Source organism: Patiria miniata, unplaced genomic scaffold, assembly GCF_015706575.1.
Source record: "Patiria miniata isolate m_02_andy unplaced genomic scaffold, ASM1570657v1 HiC_scaffold_7, whole genome shotgun sequence".
Taxonomy (NCBI): Eukaryota; Metazoa; Echinodermata; class Asteroidea; order Valvatida; family Asterinidae; genus Patiria; species Patiria miniata.
In genome coordinates this window covers 7369748-7392652 of record NW_024037074.1, presented here as the reverse complement: position 1 = coordinate 7392652, position 22905 = coordinate 7369748, and the positions used below count along the sequence as shown (strand labels likewise).

Here is a 22905-nt window from a genome sequence, read left to right as displayed (position 1 = left end):
ACGCAGGTCGAAAATTAAACCATTAGACCATGGACTCTCTTTTATACAAGTTGACTTCATGATTAAACAAAGAGGCGATGTTGCTCATTAGATGACGCTAGGTTGGAGAAGATACGCTTACACAGTTAAACCAAACACATCACGAACACTTTGTAGAAAGGTGATACACCTTTGATAAATTAAGACAGACTGGTCTAAATAGTTGCGGCAGACTCAGTCGGCCGAGTGTTACACTGCGCTGAAAGTGACGGTTTTTTGGGCAGAATTGGTGCCTCGCAGGTGAAATTTTACTGGAAATGTGGTGAGCCTTAACGAGGAGTGAGATTATAAGAGGACAAACGAGAAGAATGTTCTATATGACTGGAGAAGAGAGAGACAGAAGATGCAAGACATTTTCGTCAAACTCAAACTTTAATGTGTTGTGACAAGAAAGTTATCTTGAAGTTCGTTCCGTTGGTGAAGTGCAATGTGCGAATTTTGTTACCGTGGAAAAGGTGAGCAAATGTTTACGGTACGCTTTTAGGTAGAAAACCCAAAGACAGACGCGTATCAATTAGGCGTTAAGTTAAAACGCAAACAGGCGATGCAACTGGACAATATTTTGATTTCTCAGAAAACTTCGCACCTTTAGGGCTGACCTTACTCTTCAGCTGAAGTTGCTTGTCCAAAACCCTGGATTAAAGTGACATGTTTACATTACGTCTTAATCATCTGGAATTCTGGAATCGGACATGAACTTACAGTTCTGAGGACTTACCAGTTTGGCTGTCGTCGATGTCGCAAAAACTTTGGTGAGGCAAAAAGTTGCCAAGATGGACGCCGAAAAGCATTGCGCGAGTCTCCGTAACAACCGAGGCTTTACGGCAAGGCAGCTGGACCGTCGCAGCGAGCAAGCCCGTCAGCTCAACAGCGGCGAGCAGAAACTTCTCAAAACCACTCTGGGGAGACTCGAGTCGAAGGAAAAGAAATCTGTGAAGCTCTTGCGCCGGACCACCGAAGACTTGAAAAAGACTCTCCACGAGTTGAACATGGCTGGCAATTCAGTGAAAGTGTGGATGGATTTAGAGGCTCGGAACGCCACCAACGGCGGTTGCCACCTCCGCAGCACTTTCGCCAATGTTGACGAAAATGGCGGGAAAGCAGGTTTGTCTGAGTACAGCCGATATCGTCTGCCAAGGATCAGCTCAGCCGCTCCGAATCGCAGGCGTGGTAATGACGTCCTCACTGCCAAGGGAGCAGGACCAAGAAGATACAGCGAGAATGACCTAACCCTGGCCAGCCAACTTTTACAGTTGAAACTAAAAAACGACGTTCCATCATCAGAGAGCGATTCCGAATCGGTTGACAAAGCCCGAGGTTTGGGTTACACATCCACGCCGCCAGGGTCCAATTCTCCCAAAATTTTGGGCGACAAATTTCCGGGAAAACACGCCTGGATCGGCGGCGTGTACAAGACCGATTCCCCGCGAGACTCTCCCCAAGGATCCCCGCGGGATTCGCCCCGTAACTCGCCCAAACTCTTCCACCGAACCCCGGACATTCTGCACCGGTCCGTGTCCACCGAAAGTCTGGGCTTAAAGTCGCTCTCCAATGCCAGCCTGAGTGAGATATCAGTTGATGTGACCGTACTACCGGATTCCCCAATCGAGCAGCACAAATGTCTCTCTTCGCCTCGTTCCCCTCAATCTCCATTTTCGTCCGTGAAATCACAAGCAGCGGATGAGGGAAACATCCGTACGGGAGACAGGCCCGACACGCCGGCTTACATACCGCGCCCGCCGCCCTCCCCTCGCATCCCGATCCCCAACATCAAGATCTCCCAAAGTAGCCGGATGCAACCCGTTCTCGAGCTAGCAGACGCAGATTCCTTAGTCCCAACATCCCCTCTCAACCATCCGTCTCCGTCTTGGCCATCTGCGAGCAGTCCGGCCTCCGAGTGGCGAGCCGAGAAACCGCTGCGTGACGCCCGCCGTAAGGTCCTTCTCAACCTCCCCGCCACGTTCGCGGCTCTCTCACGCCGACGGCACTCAAGCCCGGAGAGCCAGGACGAGGCGGTCAAGATCTGCCGGGAGAGATTCTCCGAGATGTTGGACAAGAGACGTGCGAGTGAGCAAACGGAGTTGCAAGCCAAGGTCAAGGAGTTTCTGGAGAAAACAATATCGTCATCGTCTTCAAATTCGTCTTCTGAACCAGCCATCGATGGATAGTTCACTCCACAACAAAATAGTTGTCACAACTAATTGCAGGGTATGGACAATTTGAAAATCGATTGGAATAACTGTTTATCTTTTTATTTTCCAAAAACCTAGACTTGGAAATGGAGGTGGCTAGATCATTTAAAAAAGTGTTGTTACTGTCTTCAGATTCCAACTCTTCAGTTTAGGAAAATATTTTAGAATGCAACTTTTTGGGGAAAAAAGGAGTGCAAGTATTGTTTGGGCGATCAGCATACACCCTGTTCAGAAAAAAAAATTTTCTCCGAGTTGTCCCACTTGGGCAATTTGCATTGAGTTTTCAATGTGTTTCTGATTCCACGAAGTTTAATCTTATTGAGGGGCCGGGGTGTTAAATAAAAACCTTAAAACCTTCTCTAACACGATATGGATTTGGGAAAGACAACGAACTCAGGATTTTACTTGTATTTTGAACCCGTGTTCCACATAACTGCAACAGTTTGTTGTCCTTGTATATAAGCAGTTAAAAAAATTAGCTTACGAAATACAAATACATCAAATATTTTTCTCATTTTGTTTTATTCCAAGTAATATTTACAGCTTTTGTACAATTTGCCTGATTAACAATAAACAGCCATCAATGGTAATTTCCTCACACTTAATATTACAAGATTAATAAATTAAAAGTTCATAAATTAAAAGTTAGAAAATATTGCATAACAAGACACTAGTGCACAGTAATTTCAATGGATTTTTCATAGATGTAGCACTAAAGTGCAGAAATTATGTAAATCAGCACTTATTGTCCAGAGAGGTACTACTACATGATATAGCTTGAAATCCATGGAATGTTTGTTTTTCCAAAATAAATTAAAAGATTACGGCTGACCAACACAAACTACATAAATCGTTGCCACACACTTTTGAAGTTCTTCCTAGTCATACTGCAAACTAATCACCTATTAGCAGTCTGGCCATGTTTGGGTAAAAAAGCAAATTTTTGGTGAAGAAATTTCATTTATTACCTCCGCCAAGGAGGTTACGTTTTCATCGAATTTGGTTAATTTGTTGGTTGGTGTGTTTGTTGGTTTACCTGATAACAAGATAACTCAAGGAGTTATGGACGGATTTGCAAGAATTATTTTTAGGGGTGGTCCTTGGTACAAGTACAAATCGATTCGATTTTGGAAGTGATCGGGATCTGGATCCAGGATTTGTTTGAAGGATTCTTCACGATTTATACCAGTATTTCTTTTGGGTGTACTGACGATATGACTGGGAGTTCTTCAGCCTTGGCAGATGTTTGCACTCTCTGTGTGCTTTTTAGTTTGTATAAATTACTTTGTATTTTTTTTTATTGGTATTAGGTAAATACTGTTATTATTATATTGGTTTACATTCATTCAACTTGTTACAATACTGTAGTTGTCTAAGAATAATAACTTAGTAGAATTAAGACTTACAAAATAATGGTAAGCAGAAACTACTGGCTTAGAACATTTACATGAGGAAACAAATTGTCTGCTTAATCATATTTTGTTTTGCTGTTAACATTTTGGGTGCAAAGCAAACATTTTTTTGTGCCTAGTTAATGTCTGTGCTTAAAGGTAATAAACCACATTTGCTTTTGCTGTAATTTTCTGTAATGGATGGATTTTAGGTTTAGTATTTCACAACAAATATTGTTACACTGAACTGTTTACAAGTTTGTGTTCTTAGATGCTGGAAAAACTAAGAAAAGAAAATGCTGTTCTTGTAGTCTGGTTCCATGACCCTACTGCGGATGAAACAGAGCAATTTATAGATGTCCGGAATTGTCGAGTCAGGGAACCAGACTAGCTGCCTTCACCCGTTCATGGATGTGTAACTGATTGCAAACAAAATGTAGACTACCTAAAATTTGCTAAATTGGGGGCGATATTTGAAAAACGTCTGTTTTGTTTTCCAACAATGGTTGGCCGACCATCATTGGAAATTGATAAAAAATTCCACTTTTCGTGAAAGTGACAGCACACCAGGTGCCATGATTTCACAGGATGTTTGAGACTATCATTCACTTACAGTCAAATAAGGTATTTCATAATAATTTGGTGGTTTTGTTTTTTGATGTTTGCAAATGTTGTATATTACCTTTAACTGTTTCAAACTGGTTACACTTACACATGGACTGACCTTTTTGTTTACAATTCTGCCATGCGACAAGAATGAACCATGTTAAAAAACACCGGAAACACAAATATTTAGATATACCAGTTACAACAACATAACCTCCAATGAAAAGCAACCACACTGTGGCCAGGACGAGTAAGACCAGAGGTGAAAGAAAACACCAACTTTGATTACAATAGGTGCAGGATTAGGGCTTGGTGCAGACATATAACACTGCTGGTTTCCAGTGGTCAGTTTACGATGGTCACTTCCCACGGTCACTTTAGAACAATGGAGCCTATTGTTGGACAATGTTAATGCAACCTCGAAAATATCAAATAATATACTAAAGGGTTAAAACAAATGGGTGTGCCTAAGGCTTTAAAACTTAAAGTGCACAAATAACTTCCTAGAAAACTCAGAATTAACTTGACATTCAATGTGTTGATTTTTTTTATGGGGGGGGGTAAACTTGTATATATATTTTCCTTTATACTTCCGACCTCATTTGTAGTGGAGTCTATCACAAGTCAATTAGCAAGTTACTCTGAGTAAAATATGATAAAGGAATGTCTTAGACACTTCCATTTGAATAGCTTGTGAGTGGACTTTGTGAGGACTCGATTAAAACATTAATTCATTATTTTAATTTAAGATCAGATAATAACATAGCTGGTTTCTACGGCACGGGTACCAGTGCCACCTGTTAACTGTTGTGCAATTTGACTTTATTTTGTTCTGGTTACGTGAACGGTGAAGCAAAGTCTAGATCCTGCGGCGACGTCTGCAGTTGCTGTTTTCTGAGAAGCCGTCGCTCACATTTAGGGCAAGGGGTCACGTCGGACTTGCAGGCCTTGTGGAAGACGGTCTTACAGGTGTCACACTGAAATGCCACAAAAATATCCAGGAAATATTCAAATCTTGTCCAAAATATTTATCTCGCTGTTCTTCAATGTCTTTCTTGCAGTTGTTTTACTTAATAGGTTGGGGAGGGTTGGTGAGAAGAATTAATTTTTTTAATGTTAAAGACTGAATTCAGAGATTTAGTGATTTTTCTGAATTTATTCCTGAACTTTAAAAATAAAGAAGCCATTTTTGTCTTGGTTTGGGGACACCAGTCATGGTAGTGCAGGTTGTATGTGAGTTTGGGAGTGGGGGGGTGGGGGGGGGGGGGCGGGGGATGGCGACTGAGTTGAGGCACACCAAACCTTGTTTGGAAGAGTTCAGGGGAAGGGTTTTGGTTTTGGAGGGCTTTGAGGTTAGCACTTAGAATGGGGATTGATGGGATCGGTTGGGGTTTATGGGATGGTAGGATATAAGCACATTTCTACAGTTTGGTTATTTGTTTTTACTACTCACTCTGACGGTAAGATCAGTATCAAACGGATAGATGATCTTGGGGCTCTCGCAGATCAGGCAGATGAACCCTTTCTGACTACAGAGGGCGCACTGCTGGACGTGCTTGGCTGCAAAGACGATAACTTTCCTCAGGAAGTGAAGCAATGTACCGGATTGCACTTGCAGCAAGTCCTAGAAGTTATGCATCAATTAATGACAACAATTAATTCTTATATTTTGACTTTCTTTAAAGCCAGCCCAGTTCTATGCGAGTTTAAAACCTTTCTAAACCCTCCCCCCCCCCAAAAAAAAATGCCCATTTATTTAATAAAATGTTCAAATGTTTATTTTAAAGAAATGCACTTTCAAAAATTCAAACTATTTGCAACCTTTTCTAACACTACATAAAGAAAGTTTATGACTTTGACATTAACCCAGAGTTTGTACATTTTTTGTCCGTCCTTTACAAGTTATGCTTTTTATGTTTCACCACCTCTGAAAACCTTTATTATGCCTGTTGTACTTTTTAAAGTGTAATGAACAGGATATAATTGTTTCAATTGATATGAAATGAAAGAAAAGCAACACCCCCACCCAAAAAAAACAAATTTCAAATCAAAAAATAACAACTTCATTTGGAAATTGATGTTCAGGAGAGGATCCATGTTGGGTTTTTTTGTTCTGATTTATATAGAAAAAAAACCAAAGTAACTTTGTGGAAAAGTGGAAAGTTTGGGTTGTTTTGGTTGAAAATTTGCAGCATACCATGACTGAGTATAGATGTACATGGTCTAGCATGTACTCCCGCGGCCAGATTTTCTTGCGTAGTCCCTCAGCGACCGACTGCTTACAGGTGAACAGGTATGCTTTCAGGTATTTCAGCTGAGTCCGTACCGTCTACAACAATTACAAAGGAGGAATTTAAAAAGATGATTGTTTGGAGGAAGGGGAGATATCTGGAAAAGTTTGGGAAATGTCTTTGGGAGGCACCAGGCATTTGAGTGGAATATTGGAGTAACAACGTGTGAAATTTCACGACAAACCAACACTTGAACAAATTAAAATACATCAAACAAATACATCCATCAAGAGTTTTGGGAGTTTTGGTCTGAACTTTTTGGCTGAAAAAGACACAACTTTCAGCACTGTTCACAAAAATTGAATTCATCTATTTGTACATTTTATTTTCAAATCTTGTTTTTCAAGTTTCCGATTCATCTTTTACAAGGTGATTTATATTGGCTTATCCTTTAAAGTCCTGTTAAGAAACTCTTTTCGAAAACTCATCTCTTTCTCAATGTCTCAAGAAAGCAAAAACTACACCAAACTATCTCCGAATATTGGATGTTTCAGTTTGGAGAGAATATGGTTACACCAACAGCGGATTTAAAAAATCTAACTTAAGGTGTTTTTTTTAGACCAGGTGGCACTTACCAAGACATTAGCAAGTTCTGAAGAGGCTTTGTAGAGCGAGAGGTTGCATTCCTTGAGATCAATCAACGGCATCTCCTCTATCTGCTGCAGGAATAACTTGGTGTGAACAGCAACTACAAAGGGGGGGGGGGGGGAGAGGAATAGTGGTACTTATATTAAGGGAATAAATGTGTGCTTGGCTGGTTTTAAACACTATGTTTAAGACCAGTTTAGAGTCTGGACGCTGATAAGGACCAGAGCTGAAGGCTTTTTGGTCCACAAGTCACCACAAGTCAAAAATTATACATTTCGAACAAGTTTGTTCAACAATTTTACTTCATAAGATGGAATTTTGCGTCGGGGTGATATAAATTAAATTAGGTTTTGCCCTTACTTCATGTTTTTTGAAACACCACGCTAGCTATGTTATGGTATGTCCCTCTCGCGAGTAGTCGTAACAACTCCTTATACGGAGACTGGTGCGCAATGTGGCGCAGAACGCAGCTGTGCTGATGTAGTGTGAATAAAGGATTATGAAATACCGACTCACTGGTAGTATAGCGCATACCTACGTGAGGATTGTGAACTTTCAACCAATAAAACGGTAAAAGGCACCGGATTTCATGGGAGTCCAAATTTCATGTGACACTGGAAAAGTGTTAGACCAGCCAGCCATGTCTTTATCATCCGTTTAAGACCGGCCAAGTGACGGGCTCTCAACCAATAGGAATGGGTTAACTGTCTTAGGTATTTATGAATAAGAGCTCACAGACCATTTCACTCAAAGGAACTGCAACACATTTGCAGGTTGTGGGTTATATTCCAACCAAAGCCATTTAGTGAACATTTTGAAAAGCTCTCATAAATAATGTCGGTGAGCGGAAAAACCCAATATTAAAAAGGTTACAAACTTGAGTAAAATGTTACTGAATAGAATATACAAATACAAGAATCATTGACAGTGATTAGGCCAAGTTAAAAAAAACAGTTAATCATTCCCGCCCGCATCCTTTTTTTAAAGCCGCATCTTTTTTTTTTCTCTCGCCTCAAAAACTTTTTCTTGTATTTTGCATTAATAAAATACATGTTTAACATGAATATTTGGACTCTAACTATAAGGATAGCTAATGAAAAGCTGGCGGTCATTTGAACCGAAATTGGCTGCCATTTTTATTTTAAACACTTGTCGACCTTGTGGAAAAAAAATTGTGGAAAAAAATTATATATAAAAAATAAGCAGGCCCTCATCCCCCCTTTCTTTGAAAAAAACCCCGGATGGTCAACTGGTTTTTTTTTTTTAACTTGGCCTTAGCCATAGTTCTTGATCAAAATATCCTGATATTTACCTTTATGTTTACGGAAGTCCCAGTTGTAGAGTATCCTAGCTGGGATGACTGCCTCATCGTCCTTATGACAGTCGTAACAGTAGCAGTTGCCATCATAGCTGCACACCCGTGCCTTGCCGTAAACTGCACGGAAGAGAACAAGTATGATTATTCTCAACAAGAGCAAAAAAAAAGACTCTAAGTCGAACAGGTTTGGGCAAACTAAGATCGCCCTCAACACAGTGAGCATCAACTTTTGTTGTCACTTTGGTGTTGTGACTGTAACTACACTATATTATTACAGGCATGCAGTTAAGAATTTAGAAAAAAGAAGGAATTTCAAACCACATAAGACTTTGTATAGTGTTTGTCAATTTGTAATGGCATTCATGAGAAGTAACAAACGAGGAAATCAGTGGATCCGAGGAAAATTTGCATTCCTAATAATACATTTTTTAATTTTAAATCATTGTTAATTGAAAACATTTTACAATATTATATGCTGCATAATTTTGTGTATGCCTGCGTTCTTTCTTTATGTACGATGGATAAAAGATCAAACAGTTTTACAGATCAGATCGTAACTTCCGAGAGCACCATTTCAAACTCCATGTTTTCTGCCTTTTCTGAGAAAAACCAGCGGGAAGACTTCCATGGACATCACTAATTTTTCTCTGCAGTGACCTATCAGCCATCAGAAAGCGACAACAAGTCCTAAAAGTCAAATTTTGCAAGGAAAATATTGAAAGCATTTACTGAGAAAACAGTAAACTTTTTTTTCACACCAGTCTCGTAGGGTTTGTGCACAGGGTGTCAAGTGATGTCCAGATATGGAACTCTTTCCAAACCAGAACTTGAAAACAGATTACTCACTAATTCCAACCGGTCTGGAGCAGCCTCTACACTGGTAGTTCTGTTTGTCCAGACCTTTCTCTCGTCCGAGCTCTGTAACCATGGTGAGTAAAGACTGCGTTCTCTGGAAACAAAACGGTCAGTTCATGGCAATCTTTGAAGTTTGCAGTAAATGATGTAGGCAAAAGAATATACATTTCATAGAGATGAGTAGAGGAAACTTGGACGAACCATTTAACATTGCTTGTGACTGCAAGCTCACAAAGACGGACAATTTTAAAGTGTCTTTCTCTCCAAGTGTGTCAGAAAAGCAGGCTTACCTAATTTAAACTTTCCAATTGCATTTATTCCTATATAGTTATTTGCATCTTTGTAGAAAAGATTTAAAGTTTTTATGAGTAATTTATGAATACTTTGTATATAACCACTTTGTCTGAAGCATGAAAGTGAATGAAATGTCGAATGGACATGCTAAAATAAAGTTAAGGACAAAATATAGACAAAATTTTTCGATGATTGTACCACGACATTACAAGTGAAAGGAAAACTTGCAAGAAAGCAAACACAAAATTCAAAATAAAAATACAACAAGGCCGGCAAGATATTGTAGTTTCCAGGCAAGATACATTGTATAGTTATTTAATTTATACAAACAAATAAGCAGTTAATGGAGAATAAAGTTACTGGATTCAGCTTAGGAAATTTGGTATTAGCTAAAACATTCACAAAATACATACCTAGGGCTCACAAAACGAATTTTAGTTAAATTCGTTACTTTCTAATAGTCAATATTAGAATACATGCACAGATTTTGAGAATGAAAGAGCAAAGGTAGCAATATATAAAACATTCTTGAAATCTTTTCTGCACTGTTTAAAAATTTGTTTTACATAAAAAGTTGCAAATCAAGCTGATATACTTGTCTCTGTCAATAGAGGGCGCCATGCTCAGCAGGTATAAATGCAAGTCAAAGGCAAAAAGGTCATGCAGATTAGAAAGTTTCAAGGCTTCCATTCTGTGAGCTCTCAGTATAAGAATGTCCCTTACCAAACTTTTGAGTACTAAAACTTAATTGGCCTCAGTATTACTTGATAGTTGTTTTAAAACTTGTTATTTATATTCTTTCTAGTTGTTTTTGTTTGGGGGGGGGGGGTAGGGTGGTGGGGCTGGGGGATGAATCCAGTAACTTTGTCCTTTCATCGATGCCACTTACAGCGTCAGCATATTGAGATGTTGGTGAGGTACTTAAAGGAATTACCTCAAAGTCAGCGGGCAAGTCGTCAAGGTCGGAGGGTTTGCGGGCACGAGAAGATAAAGCCTAGAACCGGAAGCAGTAAATTAGATAGCAAACAGCAGAAAATTAAGGCTTTGGGTTGCGTCAATCACATCAAAGTTAAACTGACACTTGATACTAAACGGTAAGTGCGCAAATCAGGGTGAAGCTTAACCCTCCAAAATCTTTCAAATTCCACCAAGCAGGTTTTTTTTGCAGGATTCCCCAAACTGAATCTGAATGAGAACAGAAGGTGTTCCCAGAGGACAACCCAAGCATTTTAAGTGTTTAGGCTCCCTCAGTATGATACCAAAAGGAAAAGAAAGGAAAATTCACCCACAAATCAGCAATATGCCATAAGTAAATGGTTTTTTTTTTAAAAGATTTTATAGGTATATTTTTCGCTGTGAGGCCTAATTATCAGACACTAAAGCACTCTGGAAGTCTGGTATGAAAAAAAATGATCAAATCCCACAAACGAATTCATATTTTTTAGTTTTGCAAGACCATGAAGACTGTAAATCCTAACCACCGAGCCAACATTTATGGATTTACTTACCCCTTCTGTAAGCGGTGCTGGTCGGTTGTCTGGGCGTGTAGGCAAGGTCTCAGGGAATGATGTCGGGGGCTGGGGGCCTTGCAGAGTGTATTCCTGTAACATAGAGCTGTAACTAATTGCTGCAGGAAAGTATAGAAAAATAATCAATACACAAAACTGCAATCTTATGTCGAACTTTTGAGACTTTGGTAGCCTGAAAAGGATGATTTTTCACATTCATTTTTTTTAAGAATATTAGGAATTTCAATATCTCACATGAGATTCATGGGCATTGACTGAAAGTAAAAAAGCTAAATAATCAAAATGAAATAATATGTTCCCAACAAAACTGAACTACTGTAGTTTCAAAATTCTCTTTCTTTTTATAGGAGGAACCAAAATTCTCATTGTCAGATTTGCAATATTTAGGCCCCAACGGATTCAAAAAGGAATTTTATAAAAGGCGTCACACTTTGAAGGAATTTAACAGACAAGGTTTTCAGATTTCAAAGTATTTAAACATGGCTGACCTAGGGGTCAAACTTAGGTCATGTCCAAATCGGAGATTTTGACTATGGCTAGGTCAAGGTTAAAACAGTCAGTCAATGAAGAACTTAAGCCTTAGCCAACAAATAATGCCTTACTTGAGCCTTACTTTTAGAAACTACTACAGGAATTGATTCGTTGCTTGGCGTATCCGGAGAAAGTTGATTCTGGAACTCCGACGACCAGCCACTCATAGCGCCAAGGCTGTTGCCATGGACACGCTCATGAGCTTCCTCATTGGTGTCCTCTTTAAGGGTTTCCTTGACTACTTCCTTTGGTGGTTGGGCTGGTTCAACAGCGCCCTCTTGTTCTCCATTTTGGAGGTCATCTTTGGGCATTTCAGAGATTTCACCAGAACTTTCCTTGGCATTGTAGATGTTGGCCTCTGAGTCGTGAATTTCAGTTTCTGGGACATCAAATGGGTTAACTGGTTCCCTGCTCATTGGTTCACTGATGTCAGAACGTTCAGCCATTCCATCTTGTAGTTTTTCGTCCGTTTTAAATTCAAATTCTTTGGTTTTGTTTTCATCTGTGCTTTGGTAGACTGTTTCAACTTTGTCACTTTTGATCTCCGAGGTTGCGTTGTCTACTGGGGATTCCGATACCATGTGAATCACGATACTGTCCTCATAGCTGTCCTGCCGAATCTCAGGCAGGTCCCCTCCCAATGCAGGAACACCCCTGTTTTCATGCATGGTAGGGTCCGTGTCAGTGGAAATGGTGGGCCCACCCATTCTCAACAGGGCGGGTCCATCTTCTGAGGGGCTGCGCAGGAGGGCGCTGCTAATCTCACACTCGTGGAAGCTATCCTCAAATGACAAGGCCCTGTCTCGCTGTGGGCGGATATCATCGCCTTTGGTTCTGGTGATCAGAAGGTCTTGGGTTGGTCTGTCCGCCTGATGAATGCCTAGCGGAGGACCCCCTAAATAATTTAAAGAAATAGCTTTTAACTCCAAGTAAAAATGAGGAGGGCAGAGTTGTCATCATGTCCTCACAAGTCAATCACAAGACAATCATTCTCAAGTCAGAAGCTACTCAGATGAACTATTTCTAAGGTGTTCTCTTCATCACTGTTCATCTCTACTTATGAGCTGATGTGATTGACTTGTGACTGACTTGAGATTAACTTGTGATGGACTTGTGATGGAGTTGTGAGTTAACAAATGATGGACATGTGATTTTGACAAGTGATGGACTTGTGCTGGTCTTGTGATTCGCTAACGATGGACCTATGATTTGACTTGTGATGGACTAGTGATTTGACTTATGACGGACTTGTGATTTGACTAGTGATGGACTTGTGATGGACTTGTGATTTGACTTATGACGGACTTGTGATTTGACTAGTGATGGACTTGTGTTTTGACTTTGGATGGACTTGTGATTTGCCTTGTGATGAGCTTAGGATATGACTTGTGACTTGACTTGTGACTTGACTTGTGACTGACTTGTATTTTTACTAGTGATGGATTTGTGATTGACTTGACTTGTGACTTAACTTGTGACTGACTTGTAACTTTACTAGTGATTGACTTGTGATGGACTTGTGATTTTACTTGACTTGTGATTGACTTAACCATAACTCAGGGTTGGTGTAAGGTTCTCACAATGAGACAGAGCAAGACAGTGGCAGTGTTACATGTACATCACAAGTCCAGTCTCACATCACTAGACAAGTCACATTAAGGAACTGTGTCAAAGGCAATCCATTTTCATTGGTCAACCTAAGTTACTTGTGACCTGACTTGTGATTTGTTGTGAATGACCTCATTAAACTCCAACAGTTCTCAATGCACAGACTTGCCTGTGACGATTCTCTTGGGAGAGTTGGGGATGCTGTGAGTTCTCTCTCTGGGTGTTTCCCAAGAACCAGCCAAGATCATCGGGGCTGCTCCCCAGACGTTGAGCAAGGAGGAGTTGAAGGATAACTGGAAGGTGAAATTGACCAAACCTGAGGGGAAAAAGACAAAGAAAAATTTGGATTTCGTCTCAATTAAAAAATCTGCTCCGTTCACAAGTACCCCCCTCACCAACAAAGAAAGTACAGTCGGGGGTGACCGAACGACGAAGAGACGTGGAGAGAAGCAAGGAGTGAAAAAGTGCCTTGCCCAAGGGCACACGCACCATAACCCCGGGCTGGACTTGAACCCACAACCTGCAGAATTACCCACAGACCCCAAGTTCAATGCTCTAGACCTACGGCGCTACGTAAGTGTCTACACAGGCAATTTTCTGTTGATGTGCAAAAATGAAATTACTTCCAAGAGTAGAGTAGTAGACACCAGGAAACTATTTACACATTTTACATTTTACATTTTCCTTTATGGGTCACGTTCAAGACAGCACCGCTACATCTTACCACTTTTGTTGTCTAGGCTTGTATGACAAAGAACAATAGTACATTCAGGAGCTCAAAGTAAACCCCCACATTATCATCAGGTTCTGCAGAATAAATGCTATAAATACTGTCCAAATAACCGTTTGCTAGTCAGAACCATGTCCTTTGTATTAATTGTCTGGATTATCTATGCAAATACACAGGTGACTCATGTCACATTTACTTTTGATTATTTATTTAATTGTGTCAAGGCCAAAAGGCCACACAAAGGTAAGGGCGTCATTGAAACCCCGACTCCTAAGGTACATATACATGTACATATGTATTTTGTTTTTGATAGGGACCTTCCAAATGACAACCATGAAAAGTCCTCTATCATGCAGGTATCCATTAACACATTCTTTGCACAATTCATTTTTTTTTTTTCAGGGGTTTCAAGCTCTTTGTAAAGTACATGTTATAATGGCATGAATGGCGTCTATCTGCCTTAAAAATTCTGCAAGTGAGGAGTTTATTTCCAAAGCGCAACATATCCATTTGAAAACGGTGAACATTTTGCACAAGGTCCGGCCTAAGACCTTGACACAGTGCACCCTCCAAAATCAGCCACACATTTTTGCCATATAGGCTCAATCCTGCAAAATCCTCCATTTTGCAAAGAGAATTTTAGAGGATTGGGGAAGGTAAGGGTTAAAGAAAACAAACAGTATATAACAGCTTTTTCTAAACTTTATTTTTTGCTTTATTATATTCTTAAGTTGTGTTTAAGTAATAACTGCTGAAATTGCATTTGGGCAGCCAGGAGAACACAGGATTCTAAAAGCAGGCATGCAACTTGGAATCAACCAAAAAACGAGGAAATTCCAATTTTTACAAGACTTTGTACAGTGTTTTTCAATTTTCAATGGCCAAAGTGTGAAGTGAAAAAGGAGGAAATCAGCCCATCCAAGGAAAAGTTGCATGCCTGTAAAAGGGAACAAAATGGCGTATATCGCGTTTTGGAAATGCAAGGTCCTGCAAAATCTCCAGGCAGATTTGGAAGAAATAATGAAAACAATTACACCTAGAAATTGTGTTAATTTTCTGACAAAATCACTTCCCAAATGCTTTCCAATGTGGGCATTCTCTGTACAGTTTACATGCACTGTCCACCTTCAAATACCAGCATTAATGTTGACCACAGACAATAAAGCCAGGTTTGTTCAAGGAAACTGAGATAAAACATGGATAAGGATCAGGGCCTATGAATGTGTGATCACTACATAGGTATGAACAAAAGACTGGTCAAATATAAACAGCTGTTTGGTAAGCATGTTTTTGTGCACTTCGATCTGTGGAGATGTCATTAGGGCAATACCGTAAATTCAGACGTACATGTCAGACACTTTACAATGAGCTGCTGTTGGAAAAGTGAATGTGCTACATCACTAATAATGTGACATCTAATGAGCAGAAACCAATCACAGACCAAACTAAGGTACCACCACCTTAACGACCTTGTACATCATTCAGTCAGACGTACATGCACGCAGAGAATTTGATTTTTTTTTATGCAAATCGCCCATCACAAGGCCAAAGGCCACTCAAGGTGTGGGCTACAGATGAAAGTGTGGAAGAACCAGCCCCTCACACTGAAACAAGACAAGATAATCTAATTTCTTCACAGTATGAATAGGGTTGGGATGGGTTACTCCACTGCAAGGCATTAATAATACCCCTACCCATATTAGGCGTAGAAGTGTCATAGCCCAGGCTGGGCTCGAACCCACAACCTGCAGAGTTACCCGCAGACCATGAATTCAACGCCCCAGACCACGACACTCCATTAGACAAACTCAGTGAACATAATGTCATGCAAATGGAATGATACATAAGGCCTCAGTAAACTGAAATCATTCAAGATACAAAACAAAACAAGCTTCTTGTCCAAAGTCAACCTCGCTACAACAAAAAGAGGCATACCTTGAAGATAGTTTTTCATAATATGCGGTTCCTCAGAGTCACGCAGGAACGATGTTCTCTTGTAGTACTTCTGTATCACTTTCATATCAGACAACATGGCGTCCATGTAGCTATCCATGAGGCCGTCGTTTAAGGCAAGTCTTACCCAAGCCTAACAGGAAGACAGACATATTATTATAATTATGTGTTCACCATTTCAATCAGGAAATAAGGGACACATGAAAATGATACAGAAAGTCAAACTAAATAGACAAAGGAGTACTTGAATAACTTTGTCTACTCTAAATATTGACTTGCGTCAAGTCAGTTTCTTTTTATGAGTGTAGTAATGAAAGAAAAACATTTAAAGGGAATGTACAACATTTGCTTTTGCTTCAATTTTCAGAAATAGATGGATTTGGAGGATTAGTATGTTATAGAAAATATTGTTGAACTGACATGTTTCACGTTTTGCGCTTGTAGATGCTGGAAAAACCAAGAAAACCTATCATGTTCTTGTAGTCTGGTTCCCTGACCCCAATCAGATGAAACGGAGCACTTAATACACTTGCATACGTCTAGCAGGCTTGTACCCCTTCAGAGGTGTGTAATCAATTGCAAAGAAAATTCAGAAAACTAAATATGAAAAATTAAGAACAGTTTTTGAAAAAAAGCCAGTTTTTTCCAACGCTGGTCGGCCGACCAGCGTTGGAAAAATGCAGTTTTTCTTGAAAATGTCAGCACACCAGGAGTCACAATTTTAAAGGATGCTTTAGACTGTCATTCCTAACAATCCAGTAAGGTATTTCGTGATAATTTGATCGTTTCTTTTTTTGATGTTTGCAAATGTTGTATTTTCCCTTTAATGTTGAGAATAGTGCAAGTCTGGATGGATGCCACGTTTCACAGAGACCCGTTCACAGAAGAACTAAAATATGCTGTTAAAAAAACACAAACAGCCTTTAGTACATGTACATCACTCCTTTTTAAACACTGCTTATTTCAAGTTTTGCAAATGTACTAAGCAGAAATCAATTTAGAACTACTCACTTGTAAGCCATAAGCATGGAAACAGAATGGCTAGTTTCCAATTTTTCTGGGGAAAAGCTTTTCTACGCTTAGCAGAATTTGTGCGCTATCTAAACTTGTTGAAGACGGGGCCCTTATCTGGGTCACATTTTACTTTACCATAAGCTTAAAATATCTGCCAACTTTGCATTACATTTGACACTGACAAAAACATATTTCATATGTAATCAAAGAATGTTTGGCTTACATGGTAAGCACAGATTTCTTGTTCTGGTCCTTTAAGCAGAAATGTAAGTCATAACCGCAGAATTCTTTGAGCCAAGAAATCCGGCCTTCGGTATTTCAAACTTTCAGCTAAGCAGTTTGACAGATTTGGCCAAGTTTAAACCAGAATTGTGGCGGCCAGATGCTTCATCTGGTTTGGCCGATTTGTCTGCTTAGCAGGTTTACCAGATTTGGGCAGGCTGAAAGCCGCTTACCCTGCAGTAGCCAACCTCTGTGTTGACGTGAGAGAGCCCCTTCAGCTGGGATACCACATCCTTGTGGGTGAACTTCATCAGAAACGGCCAAGGAGTCTGAAAGGTAGACACACCCAAAAATGGATAAATTCACCTGGAAATAATCTTATTGAAAGCTGCATTTTCCAAATGGTTCATTTGAAAATTTGTTTAATAGTTGTAATAGGGTTTTTCAATAGTTGTTTAATAGTTTTGTGGACACGTGTGGTCTAGCGGTAGAGCACAGGACTCATGATCGTGAGGTTGTGGGTTTGAGCCCCGCCGTGGCCATGCATGTTGTGCCCTTGGGTAAGGCACTTTACCTCAATTACTCCTCTCAACCCAGGTGTTAAATGGGTACCGGCATTATTCAATGCTGGGAAGGTAACAGACTCGCTGTGGAGAAGGTGTGGTGACCCCCCACAGCAGCATATGAGTCTGGCCCAATCGCTAATGAAAGAGAGATGGGCACTCCGTTCCTGTAAACACAGGTTCGTCTCTTTTTAATAGTTATGCATTATTCCATGTGCTTTTGTGTTATTGTATTGTATTTGAAATATTTGTGTATGTAGTCAGTTGTGTTGCATGCAGGGCTCCAATGGAAACCAGGTTTAAACTGCTGGGCATACTCTGGGTATTATAAATAAATAATCTGCATTGGTAAGAAAAAATGACAAACTGGTATATTCTGTCTTCGTTCTTCTTCGACAGTGCTCACAATACAAATTCAACTTCCAAATGATACGAATCTTGCAGGCAGTGATTTCTACAAAATAGTAAGATTAATGATCATCTTGGAAGTGGTTTATTTGCCAAGTCAGTCAAAAGAGTGAAAAGACACTTACTTTACTGCTGTAAGATTCCTTGAGGTGATGCAGGAACACAGCCTCGATCAGATTGCAAATTTTATTGGCCGTTTCCCCACTGAAACAATAAGAAAAGAAGTGCATCTTAGGAACATCATTACAGAGGACGATTAAGGTCATGTTGGCATAATGGAGAACAATGGCATTGCAATGACGTAACAACAATGACAGTGACATTTGTAATGACATAATTAAAAAGACAGTGACAATTACAGGGTTTGTAGTGACAAGTGTCACCTTTGTGGCTTGGTTCAAGGAAAACGGGTCATAAAATATACAGTTTCGCCAGACAGAAATAATGTTTTTATAGACAGAATGCTTTTCTATCTGAGCACATCAATCCAGTTTAAACTTTTACCTTCGTATTGCTGAATCGGATGAGATGTGGTCCTTTTGAAGCTGTAACGAATACGAAACCTCAAGTTTAAAAATAGTACACCTCAAAAATCTTACACTCTCGTCTTCACCACAACTCCTCAGGCATTTTCTAATGACAAATTCTCTGTACTTCATGAAAATGGGACACTGAAGCATTGTGCAAAGTAAAAGTGGTTAGCTCTTACTAAATTCATTTAAATATAGGCAAAAGCAGGTTTTGGATATTTGAAGACTCAGGGTCGTTTAAAGAATTACAACATTTCACTTTCTGTTCTTATAGATTTTTGTTCTCACAAAATTTCTGTATCTACAATCCATCTCGCTCAATCTCATGTGTGATATAGTGAATATATAAGCATAGTTTGACTTAAAAATTTGTGGGATTTTTTTATCCAGATCATCATATCATTGTCAGTAGTTCTTAATATTGTAGGAATTTCCTGGAAAATTATGTTACATTTTAAAGAAACTTTTTCGGAAGAATGTTTTTGAGAAGGGACAAGACTTGAGGTAGGGATTTGAGTGTTCTTGAGAGGTTGAGATGAGTTGGAGGTTGGAAGGGAGTGGCACCCTACCCCTACAATGCAAACACAACTACCTTTTTGATGGAGGATGAGAGCTCCCGACTAAGATAGTGCTTGAGGGAGGCTAACTTGGCTGCCTCCATCTCATCCATGGATCCTGAATGAGAGGAAATACAAGATGAATACAGAATAGAGCCGTTCACTATAGTTGGGACTCTCAATACTGTGTATGAGAGTCCCAAAACTAAAGATATTGAAAACATGCAACACAAGAAAATAGACTGGCACATGAAACAACCAGTCCACACACTGTCTCAGACTCAGTAAGAAACATCTGGTACCCAGTCTTTATTTTTTTATACATTCCCTCTATACATGCCACCAGACCACTGTAGTCAATCTTTTTTTTCTTCAGAAAATTGGACATGTGCCAGTCTAGTCTTGGGCTTCAAATTGAAATCACTTGGCTTCACTCTAAGGCGCAAAATGTTGAAGAAAAGTCTCCTTTAACAATTGAATTTAGACCTCAAACTTGGCTGGTGAAATACTGAGGACCTTATATCTTTTTCCCTTATGGAAAGTTTGAAGTATTTTGTTGGTTAAAGAGTGAGTTGAACTGATTTTGTTTTGCATGTTTTTCTGCACTCAGAGTCCATGTTGGGGCGTAACGTGCACATTTGTACATGTAGTTCATTATTTTTTGTGCATGCAAGTCGATTTATCTTCAAGTAAACTTGAATCCTCAATCCTGATTGGTCGATCCATGGCAACAAGCCGTGCTACATATAACCATGTAGCACAGCCTCGGTCCATACCGCACTCCGCGTATTGCGCTTTTCTAATATGCGCACGCCATTCAGTACAACACGCACTTGATAGGATAACCGCTGAAAAGTTCGTGTACTGAATGCATGTTCCATCTTTACTGTGCGTCAAGTTTGCTTGAAGATAAATTCGTTATCGCGCTCGCACTCGTGGAACACGGAAAATGTAGTGCGTCTGTGTCCTATATACCACTCGGCCTTCGGCCTCGTGGTATGTTGGACACAGACGCACTACATTATTCATGTTCCGCTCGCGCTCGCGGGATAACTTATAGTTTATATGCCAAGTATCCACACGTCCTTCAACAGCTACCGTAATTATAATTCCTGCATACATGTACTTTGTATAATTTTATGTCCCATGTCCAGTAGTAGGACAAAAATGAGGACACAGCCTAGGATTCTGTAATTACTTTTCTGTTCAATGTTTAAAAAATAACATTACTGAAGTTGTATTGTAAGGTTTAGGGTTAAAATGGTATGATGACAGAACTATTTTAAAAGTCCCATTATAGGCCTATGGCCAAGTAAAAAAATTAACCTTTTTTTGTCCCCGCTTCCTTTTTCCTCCTGCCTGCCTCCTTCTTTCTTCTTTTTTTCTTTTTTTTTAATTCATACATTTGCAAACTATTTTGCAAAGATATTTTCTTTTTATTTGTTTCCAACAAAACTGTAGCTATGTAGAAAGGGTAACGGCTCCTTTGGTCACAATTTTGTATCAGCCAAAGAGTCGAGAACATGAGAAAAGGGAAGAATCCATCCAACATTTTGGAAAAAAGAAGAAGAAAAAGCCTAGACAAGAAACCACTTTTTTTAACCCATCCTAAAATGTCAACACAAGAACGATAGTCCAACATTTTATTTTAACAATGCTTTTTTTTGTTGGAGAAATAAGCAACTGACCTTTTCTGCCAAACATCTTGAACTTGAAAATAGTCTGGTAGTCTTTGACTTCTAACCCATTTTAGGCTAGAATATCAAACTCGTCGAGTCAGTCAAGGCACTTTTGAAGAATCTGCTGGAAATAAGCTGGGTAGGCTATCTAAGAATGTTTCTTTCCTGTCTGTTGTAATCAGGTCGACAACTTTCTTAACCAGTTATACACTCAACGAATGATTGAATCGTGAACATTCAATCATGCATGTGACGTTTATCGATCTACCGCCCTCAATTTACATTCCAATTCGATCCGACTATTCTTGGTTAAATTATGCTTACATACACAATTTAGTTTTGGAAAAAGAGTTTCTACCTTCGACAAATAACGTGAAATAACATTAATTTGTCAGTAACAACACACGACGAACACTTCGCTCATCATCGCATCGTAATTGAACTGGAGGTCAGCCTGGTTTCCCCATTAACATTGACTTGCTAACGTCAGGGTACCAGGCTGACTGTATTGAAAGCTTGTGAACAACAATAAACTTGTTCTCAGTCCTCTGTAAAAGGCCTTCATCTCTTTTCGAGAATAAAAATAATTTTTTAGCCACCTGAAGATGCATACACACACTACTACTAAAGTACTAGGACTACTTTTGGTCAATAAAAGGGGGAGATATATCTTTTATTGCTTCGTGCCTGATAACCATTCAGTGGCGTATACGTAACCAGGTTTTTTTTTCAGGGGGGGGGGTGGGGCGGGGACACTAGTCTATGTAAGGCCAAAAAAAAAAAGTCTCCGGTTTCTGGTATGGAGCTTGCCCAAAAAGTGGTGCGGCGACGCGGCTTTTTTTTTTTTTTACCCGTTTTTTTTTGCTTCAAATGTCGGCTGATGACTGCAAATGGTGCCCGACTAAACTAAGTGCAAATATATGGGAGTCCAGAGAGGCCACATAAAGCTTATTCTCGATCATAACCCCATCTAAAAACACGTTAAAATTGTGCAGCAGCGCAGCAGGATTCCAGTCAAACCAGTGAGTTTGGCGGTTTGAGACATCATCTTTTATTGAAAAAAAAACTTTTTCATTTTGCCGACGCGCATGGCTACGGCGACGCGCGCGCATACCAGAAACCGGAGACTTTTTTTTTGGCCTAATAGACCATGGCGAAAGCCATAGTCTACATGTATGCCAGCATGTTGAGGGGGCACCAAGGGCGGACACAACAACATTTCCCCCAACACCGCAAGTGCTGAAAATTCGAAAAAGGGGAGAGGAGGGGGGCTGGACCGCTTGTTCCGCTAGAGGGCGTTCTTTTTCTTATCACTTTATTCAAATTTCATAAAGCCGTTCGGTTAAGGGAAGTCAAAAATAGTCATCTAGATTCCTCTTCGTTTTAAAAACTCAAAAAACACCCCAAAAAATAGGTCAGCGTAAAGAGATACGAAATATAATTTGATACGCCAAGTCTGCCATTTTGTTTCAAGTGAACCCAGTCAGTTTCCCGTTGTGTTTTTTATATTTATTTAATGAAAGAAACTCGGGAGATGCATGGCTAGGACTATCAGGCGACGTCTCCATTGCAGCAGCGTAGCTACGGGGGTGGGGGTGGGGGTGGGGATGGGGGGGGGGGGGGTTAGGGGATACCAAAAAATTGAGGCCCCCAGTTGCCCCCCCCCCCCCCCACTGGAATTTTGCAATCGGATAAATTAGCTGGTTTAACATAACGTGCTCTGTTGATTGTAACGTCCCGTGGAACGCGATACCTGGTCTGACAATGACAATGAATTGGGTTTTGAACAGTGACCCCATTGAAAGATGCCCCCCCCCCCCATTATTTGATTTTACGGAGTTACGGAGGCCAAGTGTCCGGGAAAAAACACAGTCTACATTTTCGCACAGATGTGCGACTGCCCTTTTCACAAACTCCCCCCCCCCCCTCCTTAACAGCTGAGGTCCCAAAGTCCCGAGTCCCGAATCTCCTGAAGCCATAGACGAAGATGAGGTTTTCTTACTAATT

The 22905-nt window shown here is 40.1% G+C and overlaps 2 protein-coding genes across 4 annotated transcripts; one reads left to right on the top strand and one right to left on the bottom strand.

Annotated features, from left to right (window-relative positions):
• The first annotated feature begins 14 nt into the window (after positions 1-14).
• On the top strand, positions 15-3815 carry LOC119745279. The gene has a single exon (XM_038221520.1). The coding sequence runs from the start codon at positions 813-815 to the stop codon at positions 2205-2207; it is 1395 nt and encodes a 464-aa protein (XP_038077448.1). The 5' UTR covers positions 15-812; the 3' UTR covers positions 2208-3815.
• On the bottom strand, positions 2730-21321 carry LOC119745278. Of its 3 annotated transcripts, none has more exons than XM_038221518.1 (16): positions 20908-21321; positions 19255-19337; positions 18637-18677; positions 18258-18336; positions 17395-17490; positions 15908-16058; positions 13412-13558; positions 11717-12529; positions 11083-11201; positions 10509-10568; positions 9272-9374; positions 8420-8542; positions 7095-7207; positions 6426-6557; positions 5682-5852; positions 2730-5205 (listed from the first exon to the last, which is right to left on the bottom strand). In XM_038221518.1, the coding sequence occupies exons 1-16, from the start codon at positions 20921-20923 to the stop codon at positions 5065-5067; spliced, it is 2388 nt and encodes a 795-aa protein (XP_038077446.1). In that variant the 5' UTR covers positions 20924-21321; the 3' UTR covers positions 2730-5064. The 3 variants fall into 3 exon arrangements, with proteins under 3 accessions (XP_038077446.1, XP_038077447.1, XP_038077445.1); XM_038221517.1 differs by having other exon boundaries at positions 2735-5205; positions 10464-10568; XM_038221519.1 differs by lacking the exon at positions 10509-10568.
• Positions 21322-22905: the final 1584 nt, after the last annotated feature.

Excerpts from the sequence above, each read along its gene's own strand:
- LOC119745279 (XM_038221520.1), top strand. The coding sequence starts at position 813 with ATGGACGCCGAAAAGCATTGCGCGAGTCTCCGTAACAACCGAGGCTTT.
- LOC119745278 (XM_038221517.1), bottom strand. Across the intron at positions 10,569-11,082 it reads CAGCACCGCTTACAGAAGGG|GCTTTATCTTCTCGTGCCCG; the intron begins GTAAGTAAATCC and ends TTCCGGTTCTAG. Across the intron at positions 9,375-10,463 it reads CATCTCAATATGCTGACGCT|AGAACGCAGTCTTTACTCAC; the intron begins GTAAGTGGCATC and ends TTTTGTTTCCAG.